This window comes from Harmonia axyridis, chromosome 6 (genome assembly GCF_914767665.1).
Source record: "Harmonia axyridis chromosome 6, icHarAxyr1.1, whole genome shotgun sequence".
Classification (NCBI taxonomy): Eukaryota; Metazoa; Arthropoda; class Insecta; order Coleoptera; family Coccinellidae; genus Harmonia; species Harmonia axyridis.
The window spans coordinates 11,454,626-11,480,077 of NC_059506.1; the positions used below are offsets into that span (position 1 = coordinate 11,454,626).

The 25,452-nt window shown below is 33.1% G+C and overlaps 1 protein-coding gene across 1 annotated transcript in view; it reads left to right on the forward strand.

Annotated features, from left to right (window-relative positions):
• LOC123683507 (methylglutaconyl-CoA hydratase, mitochondrial) overlaps nt 1–18,834 on the forward strand; it is a 222,969-nt gene extending 204,135 nt beyond the window's left edge. Inside the window, exon 4 of the mRNA XM_045622596.1 lies at nt 18,501–18,834. Coding sequence (XP_045478552.1) covers nt 18,501–18,766 — 266 coding nt within the window. The 3' untranslated portion in view covers nt 18,767–18,834. The remainder of the gene's footprint in view (nt 1–18,500) is intronic.
• The last annotated feature ends 6,618 nt before the right edge of the window (nt 18,835–25,452 follow it).

The window sequence follows — 25,452 nt, forward strand, 5'->3', positions numbered from 1 at the left end:
ATGAAATGCTGAATCTGCAATTAGATACATTGTAATATGTAGTTCTTATGGGATTGAAGGAAAGGATCTATTTATTTAGTAAGGGTTCATATTATGTAATTATATAAGTAGGGGTGATTTGGGTATCTAGGCAATTTGAAATGATCAACAATCTATCGTCTGTTCATCTATATTTCGAACCAAGGTGCGGTTCTTCTTCAGGATGCTAAAATCACACAAATTACAAAATCAGAGTTGGAAAGCTGCAAAACAACTCATGCTTACATCCGACAAGACAGTATTATCAATGCTAATAAGTATAGCAACAAAGGTCTTCTGCTCATAAAAATTACAATAAACCAAAAAGAAAGGAAAGAAACGTTATCACAATGCATTTGTCAAATTTATAGGTTAACATTCACAGACAAGGGAACACAGAGAAAACAACAATGCAGGAAGTGACATAAAGTCATGTTTGTCTAGATGGCCTACGATCTAAGGATTGTGGAAAACACAAGAGAGTGTTTTCCAACAACAAGAAGCTTCTTGAAAAAAGGTTTCTTGCACCAAAGAAACACAAAATCCAGTCCATCCCAATCAGAGATGAATGGCTTTGCAATCTCACTATTACACAAATTCCCACCGAAGTTGAGGTTATCTTGATTCTAGTACCAAAATTTGAAATGTGTTTCATAAACAAAAATGAAAATAATATTAATAAGAAGATTGACTTAAAAAATTTAAGTGTTGTATATAGTTATCCTTAGATCGTAGGCCATCTAGACAAACATGACTTTATGTCACTTCCTGCATTGTTGTTTTCTCTGTGATCCCTTGTCTGTGAATGTTAACCTATAAATTTGACAAATGCATTGTGATAACGTTTTTTTCCTTTCTTTTTGGTTTGTTGTGATTTTTATGAGCAGAAGACCTTTGTTGCTATACTTATTAGCATTGATAATACTGTCTTGTCGGATGTAAGCATGAGTTGTTTTTGCAGCTTTCCAACTCTGATTTTGTAATTTGTGTGATTTTAGCATCCTGAAGAAGAACCGCACCTTGGGTCGAAATATAGATGAACAGACGATAGATTGTTGATCATTTCAAATTGCCTAGATACCCAAATCACCCCTACTTACTTTATTCGGCAAATAATTCTCTTACTGTATATATATATATATATATATATATATATATATATATATATATACACTAAGAGAATTATTTGCCTAATAAAGTAAGTAGGGGTGATTTGGGTATCTAGGCAATTTGAAATGATATATATATATATATATATATATATATATATATATATATATATATATATATATATATATCATTTCAAATTGCCCAGATACCCAAATCACCCCTAGTTACTTTATTCGGCAAATAATTCTCTTAGTGTATATATATGTTACGGGCAATGTAATTATTTAGGTCAGTATTCATAATGCTTGGTTATTATGAATAATGACCATTAAAATTGGGCAATTTGATAAATTTCAATTACTTTACGATAACTTCTCACATTGCCCGGTCATTATGAATACTGCTATTATTTATTTGGGCACTTTGATTAATTGACAGCAATGGGACAATCACGTGCGTGTGATGTGATTTTGGCTGGCCAATCAGCATTCATTCTTTGTCGCTCGCCGCCTGTGTCCGTGCCTGTGGCTTGCGTCGCATTATTTACGTTTTCTCGTTGCCTTTGGATGTTATTTAGCTTATGTGCGACAAATGCTTATTGATATATCTCTTAAATTCTGTCTATTTAGTGTTAGTGATTTTTCTATAAAATAAAATGCAGGAACAGTCAATAACTGATGTCAGTGACATGAAGCATCGTTTTAATGAACGTCTGGATGAATTATGTTCCTCAAAAGCTCAGAATACACAAATTCTCACAAAGCCTCAATATTTGGATTTAATAGAAAAGGTTAAAACATCTAGAAGCAAAGTGGTAAATAAAAAACCTGAGGATTATCAGCGTTTACGTAGGTTTGATGTAATGACTATTGGAGAGAAGGAAAAGTTAATAGTTCCTGTAGAGGAAGGTAAAGAGCAGATAAGATTTTACGTACATCGGGAAGAGATATTTCAACTCTTACATGATGCACATATAGCAATTGGGCACGGTGGTCGAAACCGTATGGAAAAAGAGGTAAATTCAAAGTATAAAAACATTACAAGGGAAATGATTGTCACATATCTAAATTTATGTATGACCTGCGAAAAAAAACACAGTGTGCCAAAAAAAGGTTTAGTTGTTAGACCGATACTAAGTAAGAGTATGAATTCAAGATGTCAAGTCGATTTAATTGACATGCAGTCACAAGCTGATGATCAATATAAATTCATACTTGTATACCAAGACCATCTTACTAAATTTATTCAACTTCGACCTCTTAAAAGCAAAAGAGCAGAAGAAGTAGCTTATGTGCTTTTGGATATTTTTGCAATTTTTGGTGCGCCCAGTATTTTGCAAAGTGATAATGGGAGAGAATTTGCTAACAGTACTATTAGCGAACTATGTAGCATGTGGCCCGAGTTGAAGATGGTGCATGGGAAGCCCAGACACTCTCAAAGTCAGGGTTCCGTAGAACGTGCGAATCAGGACGTGGAAAATATGCTTTGTTCGTGGCTAGAAGACAATAGCACCAGGAAATGGTCACAAGGTTTACGTTTTGTACAGCTAATGAAGAACAGAGCTCATCATAGTGGCATCAACTGTACTCCGTATGAGGCCATGTTTGGGACAAAGTTGAAAGTTGGTCTAAAAAGTTTTCTACCCACAGATGTTCTGAATAATATAAATTGTGAAGAGGACTTAGAAGTTTTAGTAAGAGATCAAAATAATGTACAGTCTGTAGAAGAAGGTCCTCTGCAAAATAAAACTGAGTCACATGTGTTAGCGGAGCTCCCAGGTCCAAGTCAACATGATGAGGAGGAACTACTTTCTCTTGATAGTTATGTTCAAACTGATTTACATAATAAAGAATTTCAAGAACCTTTCGGACATGAAGATTCTCCGGAAGAACCCTATGTGAAAAAAAGGAAAGCCGACATATTAAAAATTAGGCAGATTTCAGCAAGAAATCTAAAAAAACAAGCTGAAAAAATGATTCAAGCTTCTACCTCAAAATTCCCTGATGCTAAAAAAGGTGACACAGTTAGAGTTCGAGTCCCAGATGTCGACAGAGGTCGCGCCGATGGAAGAAATATTTTGGCATTTGTTCTTGAAGTAACAGATGCTAATATGTATAAATTAGGCACGAAACACGGAATTCTAAATCAACTTTATGCCAGGAACCAATTTACAATATGTAATGAGAAGTTTATATATGATGAAGATATTCCACAGAGAGAGATTTCACTAAGAGAATGTGCAAGATTGTCATCCAAGACAGGGGGCCAAGGCTATAGGCGATGTAGCTGTAAAGGTGGCTGTAAATCCGACAAGTGCAAGTGTCGTAAAGAAAAAAAGTTATGTAACTCAAAATGTCACCAAAGTGGTAGCTGCTCTAATAAATAGATATTATTATTGACATTTTGTGTAAATATAAATTTGTAAGTACGTACATATCTAATACTTTATTTTTATTTGGACTTAACTTCTGTTGGTACTTATTTCATCGCCACCGGTTTGTTTGTCAGCATTGGAAATTTTATTTGTTATTTTTGTTTCTTACTTTGTCAGTTAGATATGTAGAAATTTGTTATTTTTCATAAGAAATATGAATAAAAATTATTCTTAAATTGCCCACTTGACTTTTAGCATTATCCAAAATGACCGGGCAATGTGATATTTGCAGCATAATTTATCATTTTGTCATATCCTTTTGGGCACTTTTTAAATTGCCCGGGCATTATAAACAATGCCCAATTATTTACATTGCCCGTAACATATATATATATATATACAGTAAGAGAATTATTTGCCGAATAAAGTAAGTAGGGGTGATTTGGGTATCTAGGCAATTTGAAATGATCAACAATCTATCGTCTGTTCATCTATATTTCGACCCAAGGTGCGGTTCTTCTTCAGGATGCTAAAATCACACAAATTACAAAATCAGAGTTGGAAAGCTGCAAAAACAACTCATGCTTACATCCGACAAGACAGTATTATCAATGCTAATAAGTATAGCAACAAAGGTCTTCTGCTCATAAAAATCACAACAAACCAAAAAGAAAGGAAAAAAACGTTATCACAATGCATTTGTCAAATTTATAGAGAGAATTATTTGCCGAATAAAGTAAGTAGGGGTGATTTGGGTATCTAGGCAATTTGAAATGATCAATTTGTTGGATAAATATATATATATATATATATATATATATATATATATATATATATATATATATATATATATATATATATATATATATATATATATATATATATATATATATATATATATATATATATATATATATAATTATGTTTTTCGTTGAGAAAACCACGTTTTTAAAAACGAATTTATTTACAAGGAAATATGGAAATGAACAATAGGATGAATCTAAGATGATTCTAAAGCTGATTATCTATCTGACTGACTATCTGACTATCTATCTGACTGACTGACTGACAATTACATATTGTCTCCTATTTATAACATTATATTTTCTTATCTTAATTGACGCCACGTGTCGAACCACCTGCATTATGCTGGTGTAAGCAAAATGCAGCACATTGATATGTGAATCTAAATGAACAATACAATATTACGTCAATTGATCAGAACGGGATGGAATCCTGTAATTCCTCCCCACCTAAGTTAAAGTTATCACCTTTAATAGGTGTGACTTTAGCAAGTCTATTATTTTTTAAATATTTAAAAATAAGAAAAAATATCAAAATCAATATTATTATAAACATAAGAATAAAAATTAATGAATATCCTGGTTGGATGTGCCATTCTTCTAGGTCTTCCAACTGGATGTCAGGGATGTCTTCTTTCTTGAAGTTCGAACTGGGCTGGTTCTTCATTGGATGAGCCATCTTGGGCAGGACAATGTATTTTTCTTCCATAATCGTAGAAATGGGAAAAATTTCCTTTTGTGTGTTTCCTACAACACATCTTGAACGAAGGATTGCCGTTGGGGGTATGAAATAATGTTTTGTTTGCTGTGGGCATTTCTCTTGGACTTTTTCATTTTTGATTGAGAGGATATTTCCATCTTCTAGAAGTTTCAAGTTAGCTTGTGGGACTGATACAATTCTTGAACAATTTTCTTTGTGATTTTTCAATAAATTTCTGATGCATTCTGGAGGCTTGGATAGTAGATCTTGAACGCATAGGAAGTCTTCTTCAACTGGGTGACATTGACTCGTACTCCATAGTAATTCTTCTTCTTGTGAGAGCATGTAGGAGTCGGTTAAGGAAAGGGATTCATTATTCTGGGAAAGAAAGTAAAACTTGTATAATTCGTATCCCTTTTCATAAATGGTTGGAATAGATATAAGAAATAGTAAAATCTTATTTTTGAAAATTACCTTAGTATGGCATAATTGATAATAGTCTTTTATATGATGTAAGGGAATGATACTTGAATTTTTGATTACTTCTGAGAACTTTGAATAGGGTAAAATGGATTCATGCAACAAATGTAACCTAGCAAAACTAATTGCAGTTTGAATTTCATCCAAAGTATTTTTAATGTCTTTGAGTTCAAAAGTCATAAGATGCATTTGCTGAACTTCTTCGAGTGCTGGTACAATTTTTAGTAATTCAAGATTATCATGCATTTTCTGAAATTTATCAATATATTTGTTTTTCAAGTCATTAACTACAGTAGCGATCTTCTTTTGATTCCTTATGAGGGTTTCCTCATTTTTCTTTATACTATTAAAATAATTTCTGTACAATTCTTCATCGTCAGAATCTAAGGTTCCAAAGAGTATTTTTGAGATTTTGCCTCCTAAATTAATCAATCCTCTCTTAGTCCGTATTTTTTCATTAACTATTTCTTCGAACGATTCAATATTTATTTTATTAGACTCTTGCAAATATCTATAGTTTGCAGTCTGCGAAAAACCTAATGGTTCCTTCTTAAATTCATCTATTTCTTTCTGATATGCCAAAATTATATTTTCTATTTTATTTAAATCAATATGATAAATTAGTTGTAAATTCTTTTTTGTTATGTAAGCTTTTCCTAATTGAATGGGCAATACATTATTTTCAATTGGAATAATTTCTAGTGAATTAATTATCTTCGTTATCATTAAAATCATAATTATCAATGTAAATGAATGGTGATCCATGTTGAATCTGAAAATAAAATTTGAAAGTTACTTCTTTCGTTGCTTCATAATTTTCTTATGATAAATATGTTTATTTTTCGAATCTTGAATACGATGTGAGTCTATTTCACTTGCATCGATTCTTTTGAACGCTGGGTCGAGTTTTCTTGTTTTCGGATTTTTAATATACGTTGGATTTTCATTTAAGGGACGATCAGCAGATCTTTTCTTATTTGTTTTTTCTAAACGGGCCAAGTTTTTCTCTTGTCGTTTTTCTAAATGTTTTGAAATATCGTTGAAATTTTCTAAGTAATTTTCAACATAATTTTGAATTTGTTCATTATGAGTTCTTTCAATGGGTAAAGAATAATTTAAATCGGCTTTGATGATTTGCATTGGAGTCATCTCTAGACTCGAATGATTTGAATTATTATAACTTAATAAGGCTTGAGCTAATTTATTTTGAAAAGTCAAATTTTTATTTCCAATTGTTCTCAATTGTTCTATGAGAGTAGAATGAAATCTTTCAACTAATGCGTTTGAATTTGGGTTATAATTCGTGATATAATGTATTTCGATTTTATGGACTTTGCAAAAATCTTGTATTACATTATTTTTAAATTCGATCCCATTATCACAAGTAATTTTGTTAGGGATTCCATAATGACTAAAATAAATTAATAATTTGTCCATAATTTCTGATCCTGTCTTTTGTAACAAAGGATAGCATTGTCCAAATCTGGAAAAAGAATCTATCACGCTTAAACAATTTATTTGATTAAATTTAATCGTGTCACAGTAGACATGAGTAAAAGGTTTTGTACCGACGGGATTTGGTTTAAATTGAAGTTGAACTGGAGTTCTTTCATATTTAGATTTTTGACAAATTTCACATGTATTTATATAATTCTGAATATCTTTATTCATATTCGGCCAATAATACTTTCTTTTCAAACTTAATAAATTTTCGCGTAATCCACGATGTGAAGTTTTGGTTTCATGGAATTGTTTCATTCTAAGGAGTTGTTCCTCCTTGTCTTCGACATCTTCTACTAATGTTCTCGATATTTTCAAATCAAGGCTCTTATAATCGAATTTCTCTTGCAAAATTCGTATAAGAGGTTTTTCTAATTCTAATGATTTGAAGTATATTATATAAGGACTTTTTGGACGTAGATATTCTCGAATAAATCTACATAAATCTGTTTCGACAGAATTTACTGATACAAGAAATCTTAATTTTTCTCCGAACAATTTAATTTTCGTAACATCATAATTCGATGCTTTTTTAAATATGACCTGTAAATTCGCGGAGTTTATACTTCTCTCCGTATAAGGTATTTCAAAGATAGGGTTTTCTATACTACTGTGAATGGTTACATCATCGTGTATAATCACGTTTGAAGTTTCCAAATCAATTATATTTTCATCTTCATTTTCATTGGAATCATCATTTTCACATTCACCTGTATTTAGTAATTCCAAGCATTCATCAAGTTCTTCGTCAGTAACTTGATTAATTATTGACACTAAGTCATCTTCAATACCATTATTTATTTCTTCGATTTCGTTCAAATCGTTCATTTGCATATTTGATGCTTCGATTTGCTTTATTTCATTACCATTCTTATTTGGTAAATAGAATATAGTAATTTTTATATTCAAATTCAGAAAAATATATTTTATCATATTAAAAATTGTGGACCATTTCAATCGGTCTAATCCGCTACTTATACGTGGTATTGCTAAATATTTTTCATTATTCATTTCACAAATTTCTCTAAGTTCCATTAGAGATTTAAATACGTTTTCGTACGTAGGTTTATCATAATAATTTTCTTTCGTTATTAAATAATAAATATTCCTATTATCTTTTCGAATCTTGGCAACTTGACCTACCATTTTATTTTGCGATTTCAGTTTTTCAATATTTCCGTATTTATTTTTAAAACAGACCGCTATACCTCGACTCATGTGGAAGTCTTTAGAAACACAATGCGCTAATGCATAATTTTTAGGGGCTTTAAATAAATTACCTTCTTTCTCTTTCACATTTGGAGAATCCGTTATTTCATTCATTTCATTCAGCTTTATAAAATTTTCAAAATTAATTTCATTTTCTATAACAATTCTGCTCAATGCATCTGCATTGTTCATTGAACCTTTTCTGTATCTAATTTCATAGTCAAATTCCTCTAATTTAATTCGCCATCGCATAAGGCGAGAATTTGGTTCTTTTAATGAAAATAACCAAGTTAATGGTTTATGATCCGTATAAATTATAAATTTTCTTCCGTACAAATAAGGTCTAAAAAATTTGCAACTGAATAAAATAGCCAAAAGCTCCTTTTCTATGGTGCTATATTTTATTTCCGATTGGCTGAGAGTACGACTAGCATACGCTACAGGTAAATCACCTGGCGGAGAACCTTGAGAAAGAACTGAACCGATTGCATATCCGGATGCATCTGTCGTAAGCACGAAAGGTTTATTGAAATCAGGATAACATAGGATTGGATGGTTTAAAAGGTTACGTTTCAGAACCTGAAAAGCTTCTACATATTTCATATGATCAATATTAATTTTCGCTTCTTTTTTTAAACACGCAGTTAAAGGTTTTGCTATCTTTGCAAAATTTGGAATGAATTTTCTATAATATCCTACTAAACCAAGGAAAGATTTGATTTCTTTCGGTGTTTTAGGAATTGGAAATTTAGTTACTGCTTCTAATTTTTTTGGATTAGGTTTTATTCCTTCTGGAGTTATAATGTGACCTAAAAATTCGATTTCTGTTTTGAAGAAATGACATTTATCTAATTGAATTTTCATATCATCTTTCATAAGCGTTTCCAATATAGTATGAATATCAGCTAAATGCTGTTCTACCGTTTCTGAAAAAATAATTATGTCATCCATATAAATATGACAAATTTTTCCTATATAATCTTTCAAAGTATTATTCATCAATCGCTGAAATGTAGCTGGCGCGTTTTTTAAACCAAATGGCATTCTTAAAAATTCGTAATGTCCATTATCTACAGTAAAAGCCGTTTTTTCTATTGATTCTTCGTCCATTTCGATTTGATGAAAGCCTGAAGCAAGGTCAAGTGTCGTAAAATACTTTTTATTTCCTAATTTATCTAGGATACTATCAATTTGGGGTAAAGGATATTTATCATCAATTGTTTTATCATTCAGTTTTCTATAATCGATGGCCATTCGCCATTTTACTTTTCCTGATAAGTCCTCTTTCTTTGGGACTATAACTACTGGGAAAGACCAGGGGGAAATACTTGGTCGAATAATATTTTTATCTAATAAATCTTTTATTTGTTTTTTGACTTCTTCCCTGTGTACTTCGGGATATCTATAAATTTTGCAATGAACCGGAACATCATCGGTTGTTCGAATCTTATGTTTGATTCTACTAGAAAAAGATAAAGGTTGATTGGGTAATTGTAATACATTTTCGTTTGTTTGTAAAATTTTCATAAGTTGATTACTTATTTTTGATTCTAAATGAGAAAGATCCACTGGGATTTTCGTTGGATTTTGACATACTTGTTGGTATTTAAAAGGAATGTTGCAAAATTCATTTTCTAAAATTTGATCTTGAAAGTTCAAATTGATTCCATACTTGTTCAAAAAATCTGCTCCTATTAAGCCATCATAATTTCTATGGAATTTATAAAGTACAAATGGATGAGTATCTTCTACGTTAAATTCAGAAAATAAAGGCAATAAGACTTTTTCATTTGAAGTGTTTTGTCTCATACACGCGGTTAAAGTGGTTTTTTCTTGATAAATATTATTTGGAATATAGTTTCTTTTATTATTATTATTATTTTGAAAATTATTTTTCGTCCTTCGCGATTGAAAATTATATTTTCTACTTTTATCTAATAAATCATATTGCTCCATGTTTGACAAATAATCTTTAATTGCGTTTATGGTCTGGTCAAACGTTAAGGCATTATTAGCGATTAAATAAGTTCTAAGTTCCGTTGGTGCATTCGAAATTAACACCGTTTTACAAATTTTCAATATATTAGTCTTATACAATTGTTTTTCTTGAGCTGGCATCGTGTCAGCATCTATTCTGTAGTTAATTCTTATTTTCATCGAAATTATTTCATCTATAAAGCTAATCATATCTGATTTCTTTTCTAAGAATTGTAATTGGTGAATCAACACATCTAAATTGATTTGATCGCCAAATTTATTATTCAAAAATCTTTTCAGATGATCCCAATTATCGGGTATATCTGAGGTAGAAACTTCAGCAAGTGCTCTACCGACTAATTTTGATTTAACTAAAGCTAAACAGTATTTTTTAATAAGTTCATTTTCGTTACTGAACATACTTAAATAACTTTCTACGTTTTTAATAAAAGAATGGAGTTCGTTCTCCATTCCTGAAAATTTAGGAAGGAGTGATCCAAACTTTTCTGCAGTCGATAAATCCATTTTAACTCTAGCTACTTTCTTTTCTTTCTTACCGTGGAACTGTTTAAAAGAAGTAATATTGATAATTTTAATGATCGGTTTTTATAATAAGAAACCTAGGAAAAACTTTGTGATCGGTTTTTTATGATAAGAAACCTAGGAAAAACTTTGTGATCGGTTTTTTATAAGAAACCTAGAAAAAACTTTTATACAAGTTTTACGCTCAAAACTTGGGAAAAGGTTGACTATTTTTGGGCCAGAATAGGTAAACTGGGAGTCAGTTAGAAAGGATTGCTCACCTCGTTGATATTCCTTGTTGTGAAGTCGTCTTGGGCGCTACTCCAAAGATCAGGGCTTCTGGTTTTCTTCTTAGGGGTTGCTTCTCACCTTAACAGTTGAAACTGATAGTCGAAAGAAAGTTTTTATTTTTCACTTCTACGACCGGCACAATATTTCAGATAATACGTCGCGAGATTCCTGTCGCGCTATTATTTCCGAAATATTTAAAGAGATCCCATCCTCGTCGCCAATTATGTTTTTCGTTGAGAAAACCACGTTTTTAAAAACGAATTTATTTACAAGGAAATATGGAAATGAACAATAGGATGAATCTAAGATGATTCTAAAGCTGATTATCTATCTGACTGACTATCTGACTATCTATCTGACTGACTGACTGACAATTACATATTGTCTCCTATTTATAACATTATATTTTCTTATCTTAATTGACGCCACGTGTCGAACCACCTGCATTATGCTGGTGTAAGCAAAATGCAGCACATTGATATGTGAATCTAAATGAACAATACAATATTACGTCAATTGATCAGAACGGGATGGAATCCTGTAATTATATATATATATATATATATATATATATCCCATTAGTGCCCAGATTTTTTTTTTTCGACTTTTTGTTTAAAATTAATATTTTTTATATTAAAGGTGGCTAGAAATGATAAATAATCAACAATTTTTATTAAATGTTTTTCACATCCTTCAGGACAAGGTGTTCCATATATGTAACGCTAGGGAGCAAAATATACTAATTTTTTAAAACAAAAAGTTTTACTGAAAATCATACAAAAAAATGGTTATTCAACAATTTATTCATTCATTTTTTTTGTGATAGGATACAAAACAGTCGATGCATAGTCCTACATCACATTTTCTGCATTGAGTGCGTGTTGAACTCTTACAGAATCTTTCTGCACAGCGCCTTCTCTTATTGTTTGAAATTTTTTCGATGAGGTGGTCTATCCTGTCATATCTTATGTCATCCACCACTCCTTGCGAATAAGAATGTGACAATGAATTTTTGCCAATTCCTTTCGGTGCAGACGCATATTTTTTCAGATAAACTTGAACAATGGCCCTTCTAAAATCTATTTCGCCGATTTGAGATTGGTTTGTTTTTCGATATAGACACCAGGCATTATTGATTAAAACATCCAAAAGCCATGTGAATAATGCCCAATACCACTTCCTATTCCTTATTTGGATTCTGTATTGTGCAATATTTTGGTCCATTCTATCAGTACCACCCATTTTCTTGTTGTACTCGGCAAGTTTGAATGTGTTTTTTATCTTTTTGTGAGTAACTTCTTACATTACTCACTGGATTGATGCCATATTGATTGGTAGCAATGCAAACTACGGAATTATCAACCCATTTAGCTACTAAAATACCATCTGTCCTACACTAGGTATGTTCGAAATAACCTCTTCCTTTTTTTCCAAGTACTTTTTTATCCGATAACGGACAGCTCCTAGGTAAAAGATTTTCCCTAACGGTACCCGTACCACCATATCCTTTCAGACGTAATTACGACAATAAATTGAAAGTGGTAAATAAATTGTCGAAATAAAACGAGAATCGAAACAATTTCGAATTATCAGGTAACTCTTCTATCATTTTCACTAATGGTGCTGCCGCCTTCCCGAAGTTTCTTTCAATGTCAATATCAGGAGTCACACATTTTCCTTGATATATTTCAAAGTCAATCAAGTATAATAATAATAATGGTATTGAGGCACCAGACCTTGTACCCAAATCGTATGGGTTTGGCTCTTAAAAACTGTTTGCAGCTGTGTTTTCCGTAATACTTGACCATACTTCCGTCAAAAGCCAAGTCTTTTTCAGGGACGAAATATTCTCTACACTTTTCTTTTATTTTAAACACGAATGGTCTTATTTTCCAGAGCTTATCGTTTTTATCCATATTCATATTGAGAGCTAAATGTAGAAACCTCAAAATCCGTTCAAATCTGTCTCGTCTCATTGAATTATATACCAGTTCATTTCTTGTATGTAGGTTGTGTTCCCAATACATTCGCTTACTGGGTAGATCATTGTAACTACTAAGAATCAAAATTGCAATGAAACATCGCATTTCATCTGGAGACACCCCTGGATTTGGTTGGTTTTTGAAGAGAGCATACTCATTCGTTTGTTCTACCAAAAATAAAATCATTTGTTCATCAGAAACATTTCGAAGATCTCAACAATCGATTTGTTCTGAAAAGAAGAATAATCCGGACCAGGGAATGATTTTTCGATGTAGGCGAAATCTCCTGAAATCCAATCCCGGCTGTCAGAAATTTTGGATACATGAGCTGGTGACTCATTTCTATCATTTAATGGACACACACAATCTTCGGGCAATTCATCCATAGCCTCTTCCTGTAATATTCCTCTAGCAGTTCGAATTTCTGCATCAGCCAATAATTGGCGTCTGCTCAGATTGTCAGTGAAAGCGCCATCCTCCTCGTCACCAGAATCCTCATCTGTAAGGATAGATGGATCAGGTGGTGCACCAGAATCCTCATCTGTAAGGATAGATGGATCAGGTGGTGCTATGAAGATCGATTCCACACAGTCATTCCTTTCATTATCCTCGCCAAATGCCAAGTTTATTGCTTCTTCGACAGTAATTGTCTTGTCGAGGATGGCAGCGAGACTTCTGAAATAACGGAAAATTTGTTTTTACAATATAATATTTAGAACACTCTGTAGAATTTAAACTGTAAATATCTAATTCTGAAAAGAGATGTTCTGCTTTGAAAAAAAGTATAAACACTGAAATTCCAAAAACCCGGAAAAATGCTTACATTACAGCTTAGCATTACATATGTGTAACACTTGAATTCAAAGGATGAGAACTCTCTTATAGAAAATGATATCCATCTAAATATACGCAAATATTATATCTCGATAAATTTTCATTCAATTTTTATACTCATATTCACATGATTCCTCAAAATAAAAAAACGGTACTTACTTTTCATCGACGAAGTCCATATTTTTTGATTTTATCAGTTGACCTCTTTTTAGGGCTCTATATTTGAAAAATAACAGTTTTTCGATATAACTGCACCGAACTAAACTGAACACTAATGTTTTCTGACAAGTACTGACAGGTTATCTGGCGGAGGTTATCGGGATGAATAAATTATTATTATCCCCGACTTTTATAATAATAATAAATTTATTCATACATGTTATAACTAAAGAAACACATCTACAAATATTTGCCATCAAAATATTATATGGCCGGTCAAAAAAGATAATAAATATATACACAAATATATAGATATACTAACATCAAATTCAAAAGACGTGAACACAGCAATAAATATATAACACTCAATGACAAACAATCAGTTTAAAAAGTCGGTCAAGTTATAAATCGTGTTTTCTAAAAGCAAATTCTTCACCTTTCTAATGAACGCAGAAAGATTCGACGTTTTTATATCATTGGGAAGCTTATTGTAAAGTTTTAAGCTGGTATCCTATACGCGTAGGATTTCTCCTCGCCGTCGGCTTCTCACTCCTCTCTAAGAGGAACATTCACTCAATCCCAGATATTTGAAATATCAGAAGGGCAGAGCTCGGTCGTGTCCGGTCCTTGTGGTCCCTCTGGTTCTCGTCGAACTTCTGGTCTTCTTACACGCGATCCTTGGACCTGTCCTTCGCTTCCTAGGAATTTTCTCACCGTCCTTACAGTACCTCAAAGAACAGCTTTTTGCATTATAATATATATATTTTGCATAATTCCGGTCGGTATTTGTAGTATGGCACTTTTTCAGAATGAATTAGTGTTAATTTAGTTGCCATTTTTTGGTGTAGTATCTTTCTTACTGCATCGTGTCTCTCTTTATATTCATTTCCTGCAAACATTTGACATCCTCCTGTGATATGTTGGATTGTCTCATTCGTTGGACACCCATAACGGCATCGATCGTCAGTAATAGTTCGATCCTTTATGATATGCTTGCAGTAATTTCTTGTTGAGATCACTTGATCTTGGATGGCTAAAAGAAATCCTTCCGTTTCTGGATACATCGCACCTGATGTGAGCCAATAGTTCGACGCTTCAATGTCGACATGATCCTGGTTCACCTCGTTGAAATGTCGTCCATGTAGGGGCTTTTCTCTCCATCTTTGCAGTTTTTCTTGGATTGTCTGGTGGTTGTATGACAATTGCTCCTTGTGCAGTTGTAAAGGTGTTGATTCGTCTGCTTCACACAGTACTTTGTAGATCTCTGACGTGCCTGATTTGTCTTTGAAGTATGTTCGTAGGCATTCAATTTGACCATGGGCACGTTCCATGATGTCTAGCAGACCTCTGCCTCCTTTATTCCTCGGCAGCGTCGTCCTCTCAATGCTAGTTTTCGAATGGTGCTTGTGTGCTTTCGTCATCAAGGTTTTCATTTTGCGTTGCAGGTTTTCCATATCTGTTTTGCTCCAAGGAATGATACCGAAAGAGTATGTAAGAATTGAACATGCATATGTGTTGATGGCTCTCGTCATGCTCTTGCTGTTGAGGTTTGTTTTTAAAATTCTGTTGATTCTCCTAATGAACTCAGTTGTTAAGTCTTCCTTCATTCTTTGATGGTTTATTCGTCGGTTTTGTTTCATTCCTAGGTATTTATAAAGATCGTCCGATTTCATTGCTTCTATCTCCTGTCCATTGGAGAGAGCTATCGGTTCATCTTGGATTTTTCCACGCACTACGCTAATAGTACGACACTTGTCCAATCCAAATTCCATCCCCACGTCTTTCGAAAAAATTTCCACCAGTTTGACCATAATTTGCAAGTGGTTTTTGTTACCTGTTATAAGTTTTAGGTCATCCATATATAGCAAATGATTGAGTGCGATAGTATTTCTATTTCCTTTGACATTGAAACCTTTTTCAGTAGCATTCAGTTGTTTAGAAAGGGTGTTCAGCGCCAAGCAGAACCATAAGGGACTCAATGAATCTTCTTGGAAAATTCTCCTTTTTATTGGAATCTCTTTAGTAGTCATGTTCGCCGTAGAGAGTTCGATATTCGTTCTCCAGTTGCACATTGCATACTTCAGAAAGTTTATTGTAATTGGATCGATCTTGTACATTTCCAAAATTTTTGTCAGCCATCCATGTGGAATAGAGTCGAAGGCCTTCTTATAGTCAAAATATGTCATAAAAAGATTTCTGTGTTTTTTAAAGGCTTGGTTACATATGATGGAATCTATTATCAGCAGTTGCTTCGATCCTAGTACATTCTTGGAACATCCATTCTGCTGTGCTGTCATTATGTTATTTGTCTCGCAATGTTTGTAGATACGAGATGCTATACATGATGTGATGATTTTATATATTGTTGGTAGACATGTGATTGGTCTGTATTTTGATGGATCCGCTGTATTTGGCAGATTCTTCGGTAAGAGGTAAGTGGTCCCTGTTGTTAAAAATTTCCGTTGGATTCCTTATAACACCATTTATGGTTTCAACTAGCCTGCCGTGTATACACCAAAATTTCTTCAACCAAAAGTTGTGGATTCCATCTAGGCCGGGCGATTTCCAATTGTGTGTGTTTTTTCAATATTTCATGGAATTCTTCTATAGAAACTGCGTTATGCTCTTCACTTCTTATCCCATCAGCCTGGGAGTTGTAGGAGGTTGGTGTAGCCAGTTGATCTGTCCAAAAATTCTCAATATCCTCGACGGTTGGATAACTTCCTGGTGTTGCTGTCATATTATTGTTTAACATTCTATAGAATTTTCTTTCGAAGTTTTCCAAAATCATATTATCCTGTTTTCTTCTATAGCTCTCATTGTATCTTCTGAGTCTTTCGGAGTACACATTAAGTTTTTGTTTCAGTGTGTCTAAAATTTGTTGAGCATTTTCATTGTTTGGATCATATGTTGTATGTTGCCGATGACGATACATTATTATTCACCATTTTTTGTAATTTTCTAGACGGCGAACCTTTTGCAAATTGGGTGAGCCTCCCAATATCTTGGCGGATGCTATGAACTTTATTTTCTAGCCTTTTTTGCCAATGTGGTTTATTTTGTTGTTTTTCTCTGGCTGGTTGATGACTTTTAGGTTTTGGCTTCATACCTAGCACTGTTGCTATTGAAAATGCTGCACAGTATATGATGAGGTGCAATGATTCGAGATCATGGTAGTCAGAAAGATACTTTGGTATGATCTCCTTGTTGGTCATGACCAGAAGATGAGATAGTTTCTTGAATGTCCTCAATCTTGGCAGAATCGGTCGTCTCAATGGATCTGTGCTCTAAAAATCTATAACGCATCTATTCATTATGGCAGATAATCGCTCCAGTAGTTCTCTTTGGTCTTCTTCTGGATTTTCGACGGGTGCAGCATATATATTCCGTCGTTGTGCATCACTTATTGCTATCACATCTGCGTTGTTTTGTTCCTCAGTGTTCATTTGTGCATTGATGTTGTGTTGGTTTTCAGCACAATCGTAGTTTTCTTCAATTGTCGTTTCGTTGTTAGTGAGGTCTCTATTCTATAGCCTCAGTTGGACTACATTCTTTATTGTGTTAAGTCTCTCATCGGGTACAAGTTTATTTCTCAATATGACCCGGTATTGGTCGGCTACTCTTTGCTCAGAAACTTGGAGTTCGGGATAGTTTCTGTGGAATTCTGCAAATAATTTTTGCCGGTAGCCTATTTTATCCTCTTCCATATTAGTCACTTCATAATATATGCGCATGATCGTTTTATTTATCGAACTTGTCCATTTCATGCGTCTTCTTGGTAGACCTGCTTGGGTGAGTGCTGGATGGGGATCCTGCGCAGCACCTTCAGCGGTCGGAGAAACTCGTGTTATTCTTCTCCTAGAATGTTGAGATTGTGGAGGCGTTGTATTTTGTTCGACAGACGCCCGTCTCCTTAGCACTCTATCACCGAACCCCCGCATACTGTCATGTCCAGCGCCGGCTCCAGACACGCCCTGACGAACCTCAGGCAGTGGCTCTATATTCATATTCCTCAAATTCACCATCATTCATGGGTTCCTCCGTGTCGTGGGGGAGACAGCCTTTGATCGCTTTTTACGATCCGCAGAGCTACTGTGGGAGAATTCTTAAGCTGCTTTCCACACGGCTTCGTCCGTTACCCTGGACAGGGACCCTTCGACAGGTTTCAGCTTCCCGGGTCAGGGAGCTCCTGGAATCTGCGGTGGGCAGGAGTCGATTCAACTCTCCTGATAGGTGAATCGCTAGGGATTCACCTACCGCTACCCGCTTATTATTATTATTATTATTTTTATTTGTGCAATTACAAACAAAACAGCCGATAAGAGGACTCAACTTTACTGTTACATTATTGTAACGCAAGGCACTAATGGGATATATATAGTGTATTCGTAATTATAGTAGATTATATTTGCAAGAGGAAAAGAGACCCTTAGGAAAGCAACAGCATATATATAGTAGACTTTGTCAGTTTATTTCTTTTAATGTTTTTGTATTGCAGATATTCTGAAAACTAACTACTTTAAATCCCATAATTTTTACAGGAATAGTGAATCATGTAGTTGAACAAAACGAGAATGGCAACAGTTCATATTTGAAGTCTTTAGAAATATGCGAAAAGATGCTACAAAATGGGCCCGTTGCTCTAAAAATGGCTAAAGCAGCAATAAACAGAGGTTTGGAAGTTGATATTCATACAGGAATAGCGATAGAAGAAGCGTATTATGCACAAGTAATACCCACAAAAGATAGAATGGAAGCTTTACTTGCATTCCAAGAAAAAAGAAAACCCAACTTCAAAGGAGAGTAATGAATCGAATAAATAACATTGTGCCAATTTAAAACTCATCGTTAATTATAATAAAGCTTTAATGTCAACTGAGGTCTACCTCCTTCAACCAAATATTGTCAAGTCCTATTGAAATATAATATTATTCCATAAGCACGCGCTATCAACTCTTTCCACACACATTTTGAGCAGAGCTGTGACGAGCACTGAAAAAAAAGTGCTTGAGCACTAAGCACTAAGTACTCGAAAAAAAAAGGGCTTCGAGCACCAAGCACTAAGCACTGATTTTCACAAAAGACTCGCGATTACTAAGCACTTTGTGAAAGTAATTCGAAATTTCGAGCACTAAGTACTTTAGTAGGAACTGTTGAAAGTGAAGTTTTTTAATCGGAATAAATATTCTTCCATAAACTTATGTAAGATTATGGTAGGGTAAGAGAAGATGTGCACCAGAACTTTTTAGGAGCGAACTGATTCAAAATAGTAAATTTTTGAAAATACAAAAATGAGGTTATTATTTATGGTCTTTATTTCACTATTAACTCATATTCATATTCATCATATTCAGCCGCTTGAAAGACAAAGGAAAGAAAGAATATGAATCTGGAGTAGTGTATAGTATACCCTGTGACAGTTGTGGGAGAACATACATAGGACAGACGTCCAGATGGATCAAAGAAAGAATAACATCTCATAAGAGTGATGCAAGAGGAAATTCAAGAACTTGTGCCTTATCCATTACCCATCACAGGAGGTATTATAGGATGGTATATAGAATAAACTGAGCATTTGAGATTCGCCCTTTTTAGAGATAAAAGTATGCTCTATGGAAGGGTTCTCAAAGAAGGAGAAAAGCCGTCTCGGCCCTGAAGTTAATAGTAAAACTTTTAAAGTTATGTAGTACTCCGTAAAAAAATCTATACATGCGAACAATAATGTCCATGTAATAGATTATTCTAACACGAAATTACTCTTTAAGAAACCCCATTACCATAAAAGTTCATTCTTGGAGATGTTATCGATAGCAGTGACTGACAATACTATAAATACAAAGCAAGATACTAACAATCTTCTCAATTGTAAGGTGAAATTTGATTTCAGGGTTGATACTGAATATATTTATTGTTTACGATAGACTGTCATTTGATAGACAACGTTTCGGGCAGTGCCCTTTTTCAAGCCTTCTCATTTAGATGTTTATATACACATTCTATCTTTGTTTCAACAATTCATTTCGTCGGACGTTATGGTGTTGAATCAGTAAATCAGTGAATCTTCTTAATAACAGCTACTCCTACTTACATGAATTGATGTCTGACAGAATATATGAGTTTTTCAATAAAATAAAATATTTGTTTAATCTTTATTACTGTGAGAGAGTAAATGGGTCGAACTATTTTGTTTTGCAATATTTTGAATTAGGATTAACAGGAAGGAATAAAACCACAATATATGTACGTTAGTTTAGTGAACTTGCTATTTGTAACGTTTATATTTAATATATGTAAAAATAAGACTGTTATTTTTAGGGAAAACAACTTTATAACTTCTATGTTCTATGTTTTATGATCTACGTTCTATGTCTGAGATTCTAACCTGAGACTAGTTCATGTGGTATTCGTGAGTTATTTTAGAATCACGAAGAAGTGGTATTGTTTTTGATTTCTTACAGGTCAGTAAGCTATTTCTTTTTATTTGTTTTTATTTTATTTCTTTGTATTACTTTGTATAATATTATTTCTTTTTTGTATGTTATTATGTTATATTTTAAACTAAACAAAATGAATCTTACAGATTCAAGACATCAAATCGTCTATTTCTTTGATCATAAAAATAAGAATTGATTACATTCTTAGAAATCAAAAACGTAAGCTATAATGACGACAACCATGAAAATTTGCATCGCTTTGGAAGCATCAAATACTGATAAGAAGAAAAATACATACAAATTTAAATGGATCCAAACTACGGGAACAGAAAAAACATATTATGAAATACCAGAGGACAAACAGGATATATCTGACCATCATGAACTTTTGGCTCTACCGAAGGTGAAGAATATCTTGAAATCGATTAAAGCAAGAGGTTCATTTCGTACGAGCGTCATTTCATCAACCCCGGAGTTGAAAGAAATATATTTTGATGCCGAAGAAGATGTGATGTTTAAGGATGAATATTTACAACTGATTTATTCACCCGCATACGTGAGAACAGTATTTGGACAAGAATCATCAGAACCACAGGATACGGTAGAACTTCCAAGAAAAAGCAAGGAGAATAAAAAGGATTTCAAGAAGATAAAGGAGGATTTTGTGCTGAATAATTTTGATGGTAAGAGTGTTTTAGTTAATTTATGGTTAGAAAAATTCGAGACGGAATGCACGCGTTGTGAAGTAGAAGAAGATAGAGACAGAATTTTGATTTTACGGTTGTTTATGGATGGAATAGCGAAAGAATGGTTTGATTCTAAATTAATTAGATTAGGTTTAGACAAAAGTTTTCAAATATGGAAAGAAAATTGCTTAGAGAGTTTTTGTGAAACGAGTTGGCATAAATATAGAGAGGCGTATTCATTTAGGTATATAGGAGGAAGTTTAGTGGACTATGCTTTTAGGAAAGAAAATTTGTTGTTGAATCTCCGAAATAATTTTCCAACTGACATATTAATTGATTTAATTGTCACGAGTTTGCCAGATATCTTACAAGATAGAATTAATCGATCAAAAGTAACAACTTTCGAGAAATTATTGGGTGAATTGCGAAAGCTAGAAAGTTCAAAAAAATATGATAACGGTCGAAATAAAGATAATCATAGAATGACTAAATCTGCCGAACAAATTCCTTCCTATTCACAAATAAATAGAAAACCAATTAAGAAGGAACCATGCTCAATTTGTGAGAAGAAGGGCTTCTCAGGTAGATTTCACCTAGAAACAGTCTGTCGGCTAAGGAATAAATCCAATAATGTCGAACAAAAGAACATACCTGGAAACATAAGAACGGTAAACAATGTTGGGATACAGGATGAATTAAATGAGGCCATTTCAAGCCAAAAAAACTAAGACTGTTGCCATTGATAAAATTGAAGGTGTTTATAAATAATAATGAATTATGTGGAATTTATGATTCGGGCTCAAATGTTAGTCTTCTGAATTCCAAAATAGCAGAAAAGTTATGTCTACATATTCGAGAGAATGGAAACACATTCAAAACAGTCAGTGGCAGGGCAAATTTTTCAGGAAAAATAATTACAAAAATGAGAATCGATAATATCGAAAAAGAAGTTGTACTTTTTGTGGTTAATGAGAAAAATTTCGAGTATGATATTCTACTCGGACTAGATTCTATTTCCAATATTCAATTGAAACAAGATTTTGATTTGAATATTTATCAAAGATTAGATATGAATGAAGAGAGAAAGATCGATTATCTCAATTATAATAATAATAATGATTACACCATCAATTTCAATGAAGGGATACCAACAGAACTTTTCGAAGCAAAATTAGACCATTTGGAAACAAATCAGAGAAGTAAAATTGAAGTTTTAATAAATAAATATGACCATATTTTTGCAAAACACAAGTTTGATTTTGGTCAGGTGCAAAACAATGAGGCACATATAAAACTTTTAGAACACAAATTTATAGCAAAAAAACCGTACAGATGCTCAATGGAGGATCAAAAAGAGATAGAATTCCAAATAGGAAGATTGTTGAAAGCGAATCTGATTGAGGAGTCCTCCTCACCTTTTGCATCACCAGTCACTTTAGCATATAAGAGAGATGAAGGGTCTAAAACCAGATTGTGTGTCGATTTTCGTGAACTCAATAAATTAATTGTTCCCGAACCACAGCCTTTCCCATTAATTGATGAAATCTTAGCCAAGACCCGAAATGCAAAATTCTTTACAACATTAGATGTAAATTCTGCCTTTTGGTCGATTCCTATGCGCATCAAAGATAGATATGAGACTGCTTTTGTGACACAGAATGGTCACTGGCAATGGAAATGTTTACCTTTCGGACTTAAAACATCCCTGGCCATATTTCAACGTATATTGAATAATATTATCAGAAAATATAACCTGAATTTATTCTGCCTAAATTATATAGATGATATTCTAATATTTTCTTCAACATTTGACGAACATAAATAGAACATTTGGACAATCTCTTGAATGCAATATGTAATGAAGGATTCAGACTTAAATTTATCAAGTGTAATTTTGCAGAAGAAGAAGTCAAATATTTAGGACATATTGTAGGAAACAATACAGTACGACCTATAAATGACAATTTAATTTCCATTAGGAATTTTTCTCCACCAGATACTCGGAAGAAGAAAAGGCAATTTTTGGGTAAAGTTAATTTTTATCACAAATATATAAAAGATTCAGCTAGATTATTAGAACGGTTGCATAATTTACTGAGAAAAGATGTAAAATTCAATTGATCATTGGCTTGTCAGGAAGCTTTCAATAAGGTTAAGGACATCCTTTGTTCTGAGCCAATTCTTGCAATTTTCGACCCAAGTGCCTATACTACTATATATACTGATGCCAGTATTCAAGGAGTAGGAGCTGTTCTTAAACAAAAACAGATTAATGGTGAAATGAAACCCGTAGCGTATTTTTCTAAAAAACTGAATAAATATCAAAAGAACAAGAAAGCAATATTCCTAGAATGTCTGGAAATTAAAGAGGCAATTAAATTTTGGAAATATTGGCTAATGGGACATAAATTTATTGTTGTTACTGACCATAAGCCATTAGAAGGGAAAGAATTTCGTACAAGACCAGATGAAGAGCTGGGTGACATGATGAATTTTCTATCACTATTCGATTTTGAGATTAGATATGAACCAGGAAAAGGAAATGTAATTTGGTGGAATTAAATGAAATAAAAAACGATCAACAGAATAATCTCTTAAAGATGAATAGTATGAGAAAAACGATTGTAGAGAAAGAGATACATTACAAATTGTACAAAAATAACAAAAAAATAATTTTGTCGAATAAGGTGCAAACAAAACGAAACGAAAACTAGGGCATGGACGAAAATAGCCGATGAACGTATTGAAGAATACAATAGAACAGACCATTCTACAACGGGATATAGCCCAGAATATTTACTTTGTGGCAGAACTGATCCCATTGCTCCAGAAGAACTTATAGAAGAGAGAAATTTACCAAAAGATAGGGAAATAGCATATAAAAATTCTTTACGCTATCATGAATACAATAAAAAACTGATCGACAAGAATAGGAAACATTATGATTTTAAAATTGGAGACTATGTTTACGTTGAAAATAAATCAAAATTAAATAGAAAAAAACTTGATGAAATAAGAATAGGACCTTTTCCAATAGTGAAAAAAATTTCTATTACTATATATGAGATAAATATTGGAAATAAAAGAAAGGACAATAATTATTTTCATGTAACTAAGTTGCTCCCATGTGAAAACGCAAACATGTAATGTAACATGTAATATACTTTGTGTGGGGGGATGTAAAAATAAGACGGTTATTTTTAGGGAAAACAACTTTATAACTTCTATGTTCTATGATCTACATTCTATGTCTGAGATTCTAACCTAAGACTAGTTCATGTGGTATTTGTGAGTTATTTTAGAATCCAGAAGAAGTGGCATTGTTTTTGATTTCTTACAGGTCAGTAAGCTATTTCTTTTTATTTGTTTTTATTTATTATTTTATTTTTTTGTATTACTTTGTATAATATCATTTTTTTTTGTATGTTATTATGTTATATTTTAAACTAAACAAAATAAATCTCACAGATTCAAGACATCAAATCGTCTATTCCTTCGATTATAAAAATAAGAATTGATTACATTCTTATATATATATTACAGATCCTTGTGAAAGGTAAGAAGTCTTTCCTAGAGCTTGGATGATATGAAAGTGTATCACTGAATTTCCTAGATCGAAACATCCTGACATTGTTATCTATTTTTTTTTTTTTATAATTCACACTTATTAGTGGGTTTCGTAGAGTTATCCGGACGCCAAGGAATCAAGGCTAACCCCTCTTTTTGGTTAATGGGGGTATACGACCTTCCGTAAGATATTTCACAGTTCCCAAAATCACAGCCTTCTGCATCCATGTCATTGTGTTCTTAGGTAGATTTAGCTCTTTGAGATGTTGAGTGCTCTTACGGTGGACGAGACCATTTACCAGGGGCTTAATTATTACACTTTTAAGCTTCCACAGTTCTTTAATATGATGTGCTAGTGCCTCATATTTTCAGATCTTTTCCGCATAGGTCTTCGCCAAGTTGTTGTCTTGGGATACCGCGAAGCTATTATGGTGGCGGTTTCGTTCAATTTGTCCCACACCACCATATCTGGACGGTTATGCTCAACCCCTCCAACTTTGGAATGGTGGTTTTCCAGTACAGTTTTTGGAGTGTTCACGTGGTGTGGTTATATATATACCACCACATTACACCATTACATGGATGCAAAAAGCTGTCATCTTGGGAACAGTGAATATAATAAGACAGGTTATATACCCCCATTGACGTAGGGAAGGCAGAAATGCTCTTGGCATTACGCCCGGGCATGTTCTGAGGAAACAACCCACAGTTTACACTGTGTGAATTATTAAAAAAAAAAGAATATATATATATATATATATATATATATATATATATATATATATATATATATATATATATATATA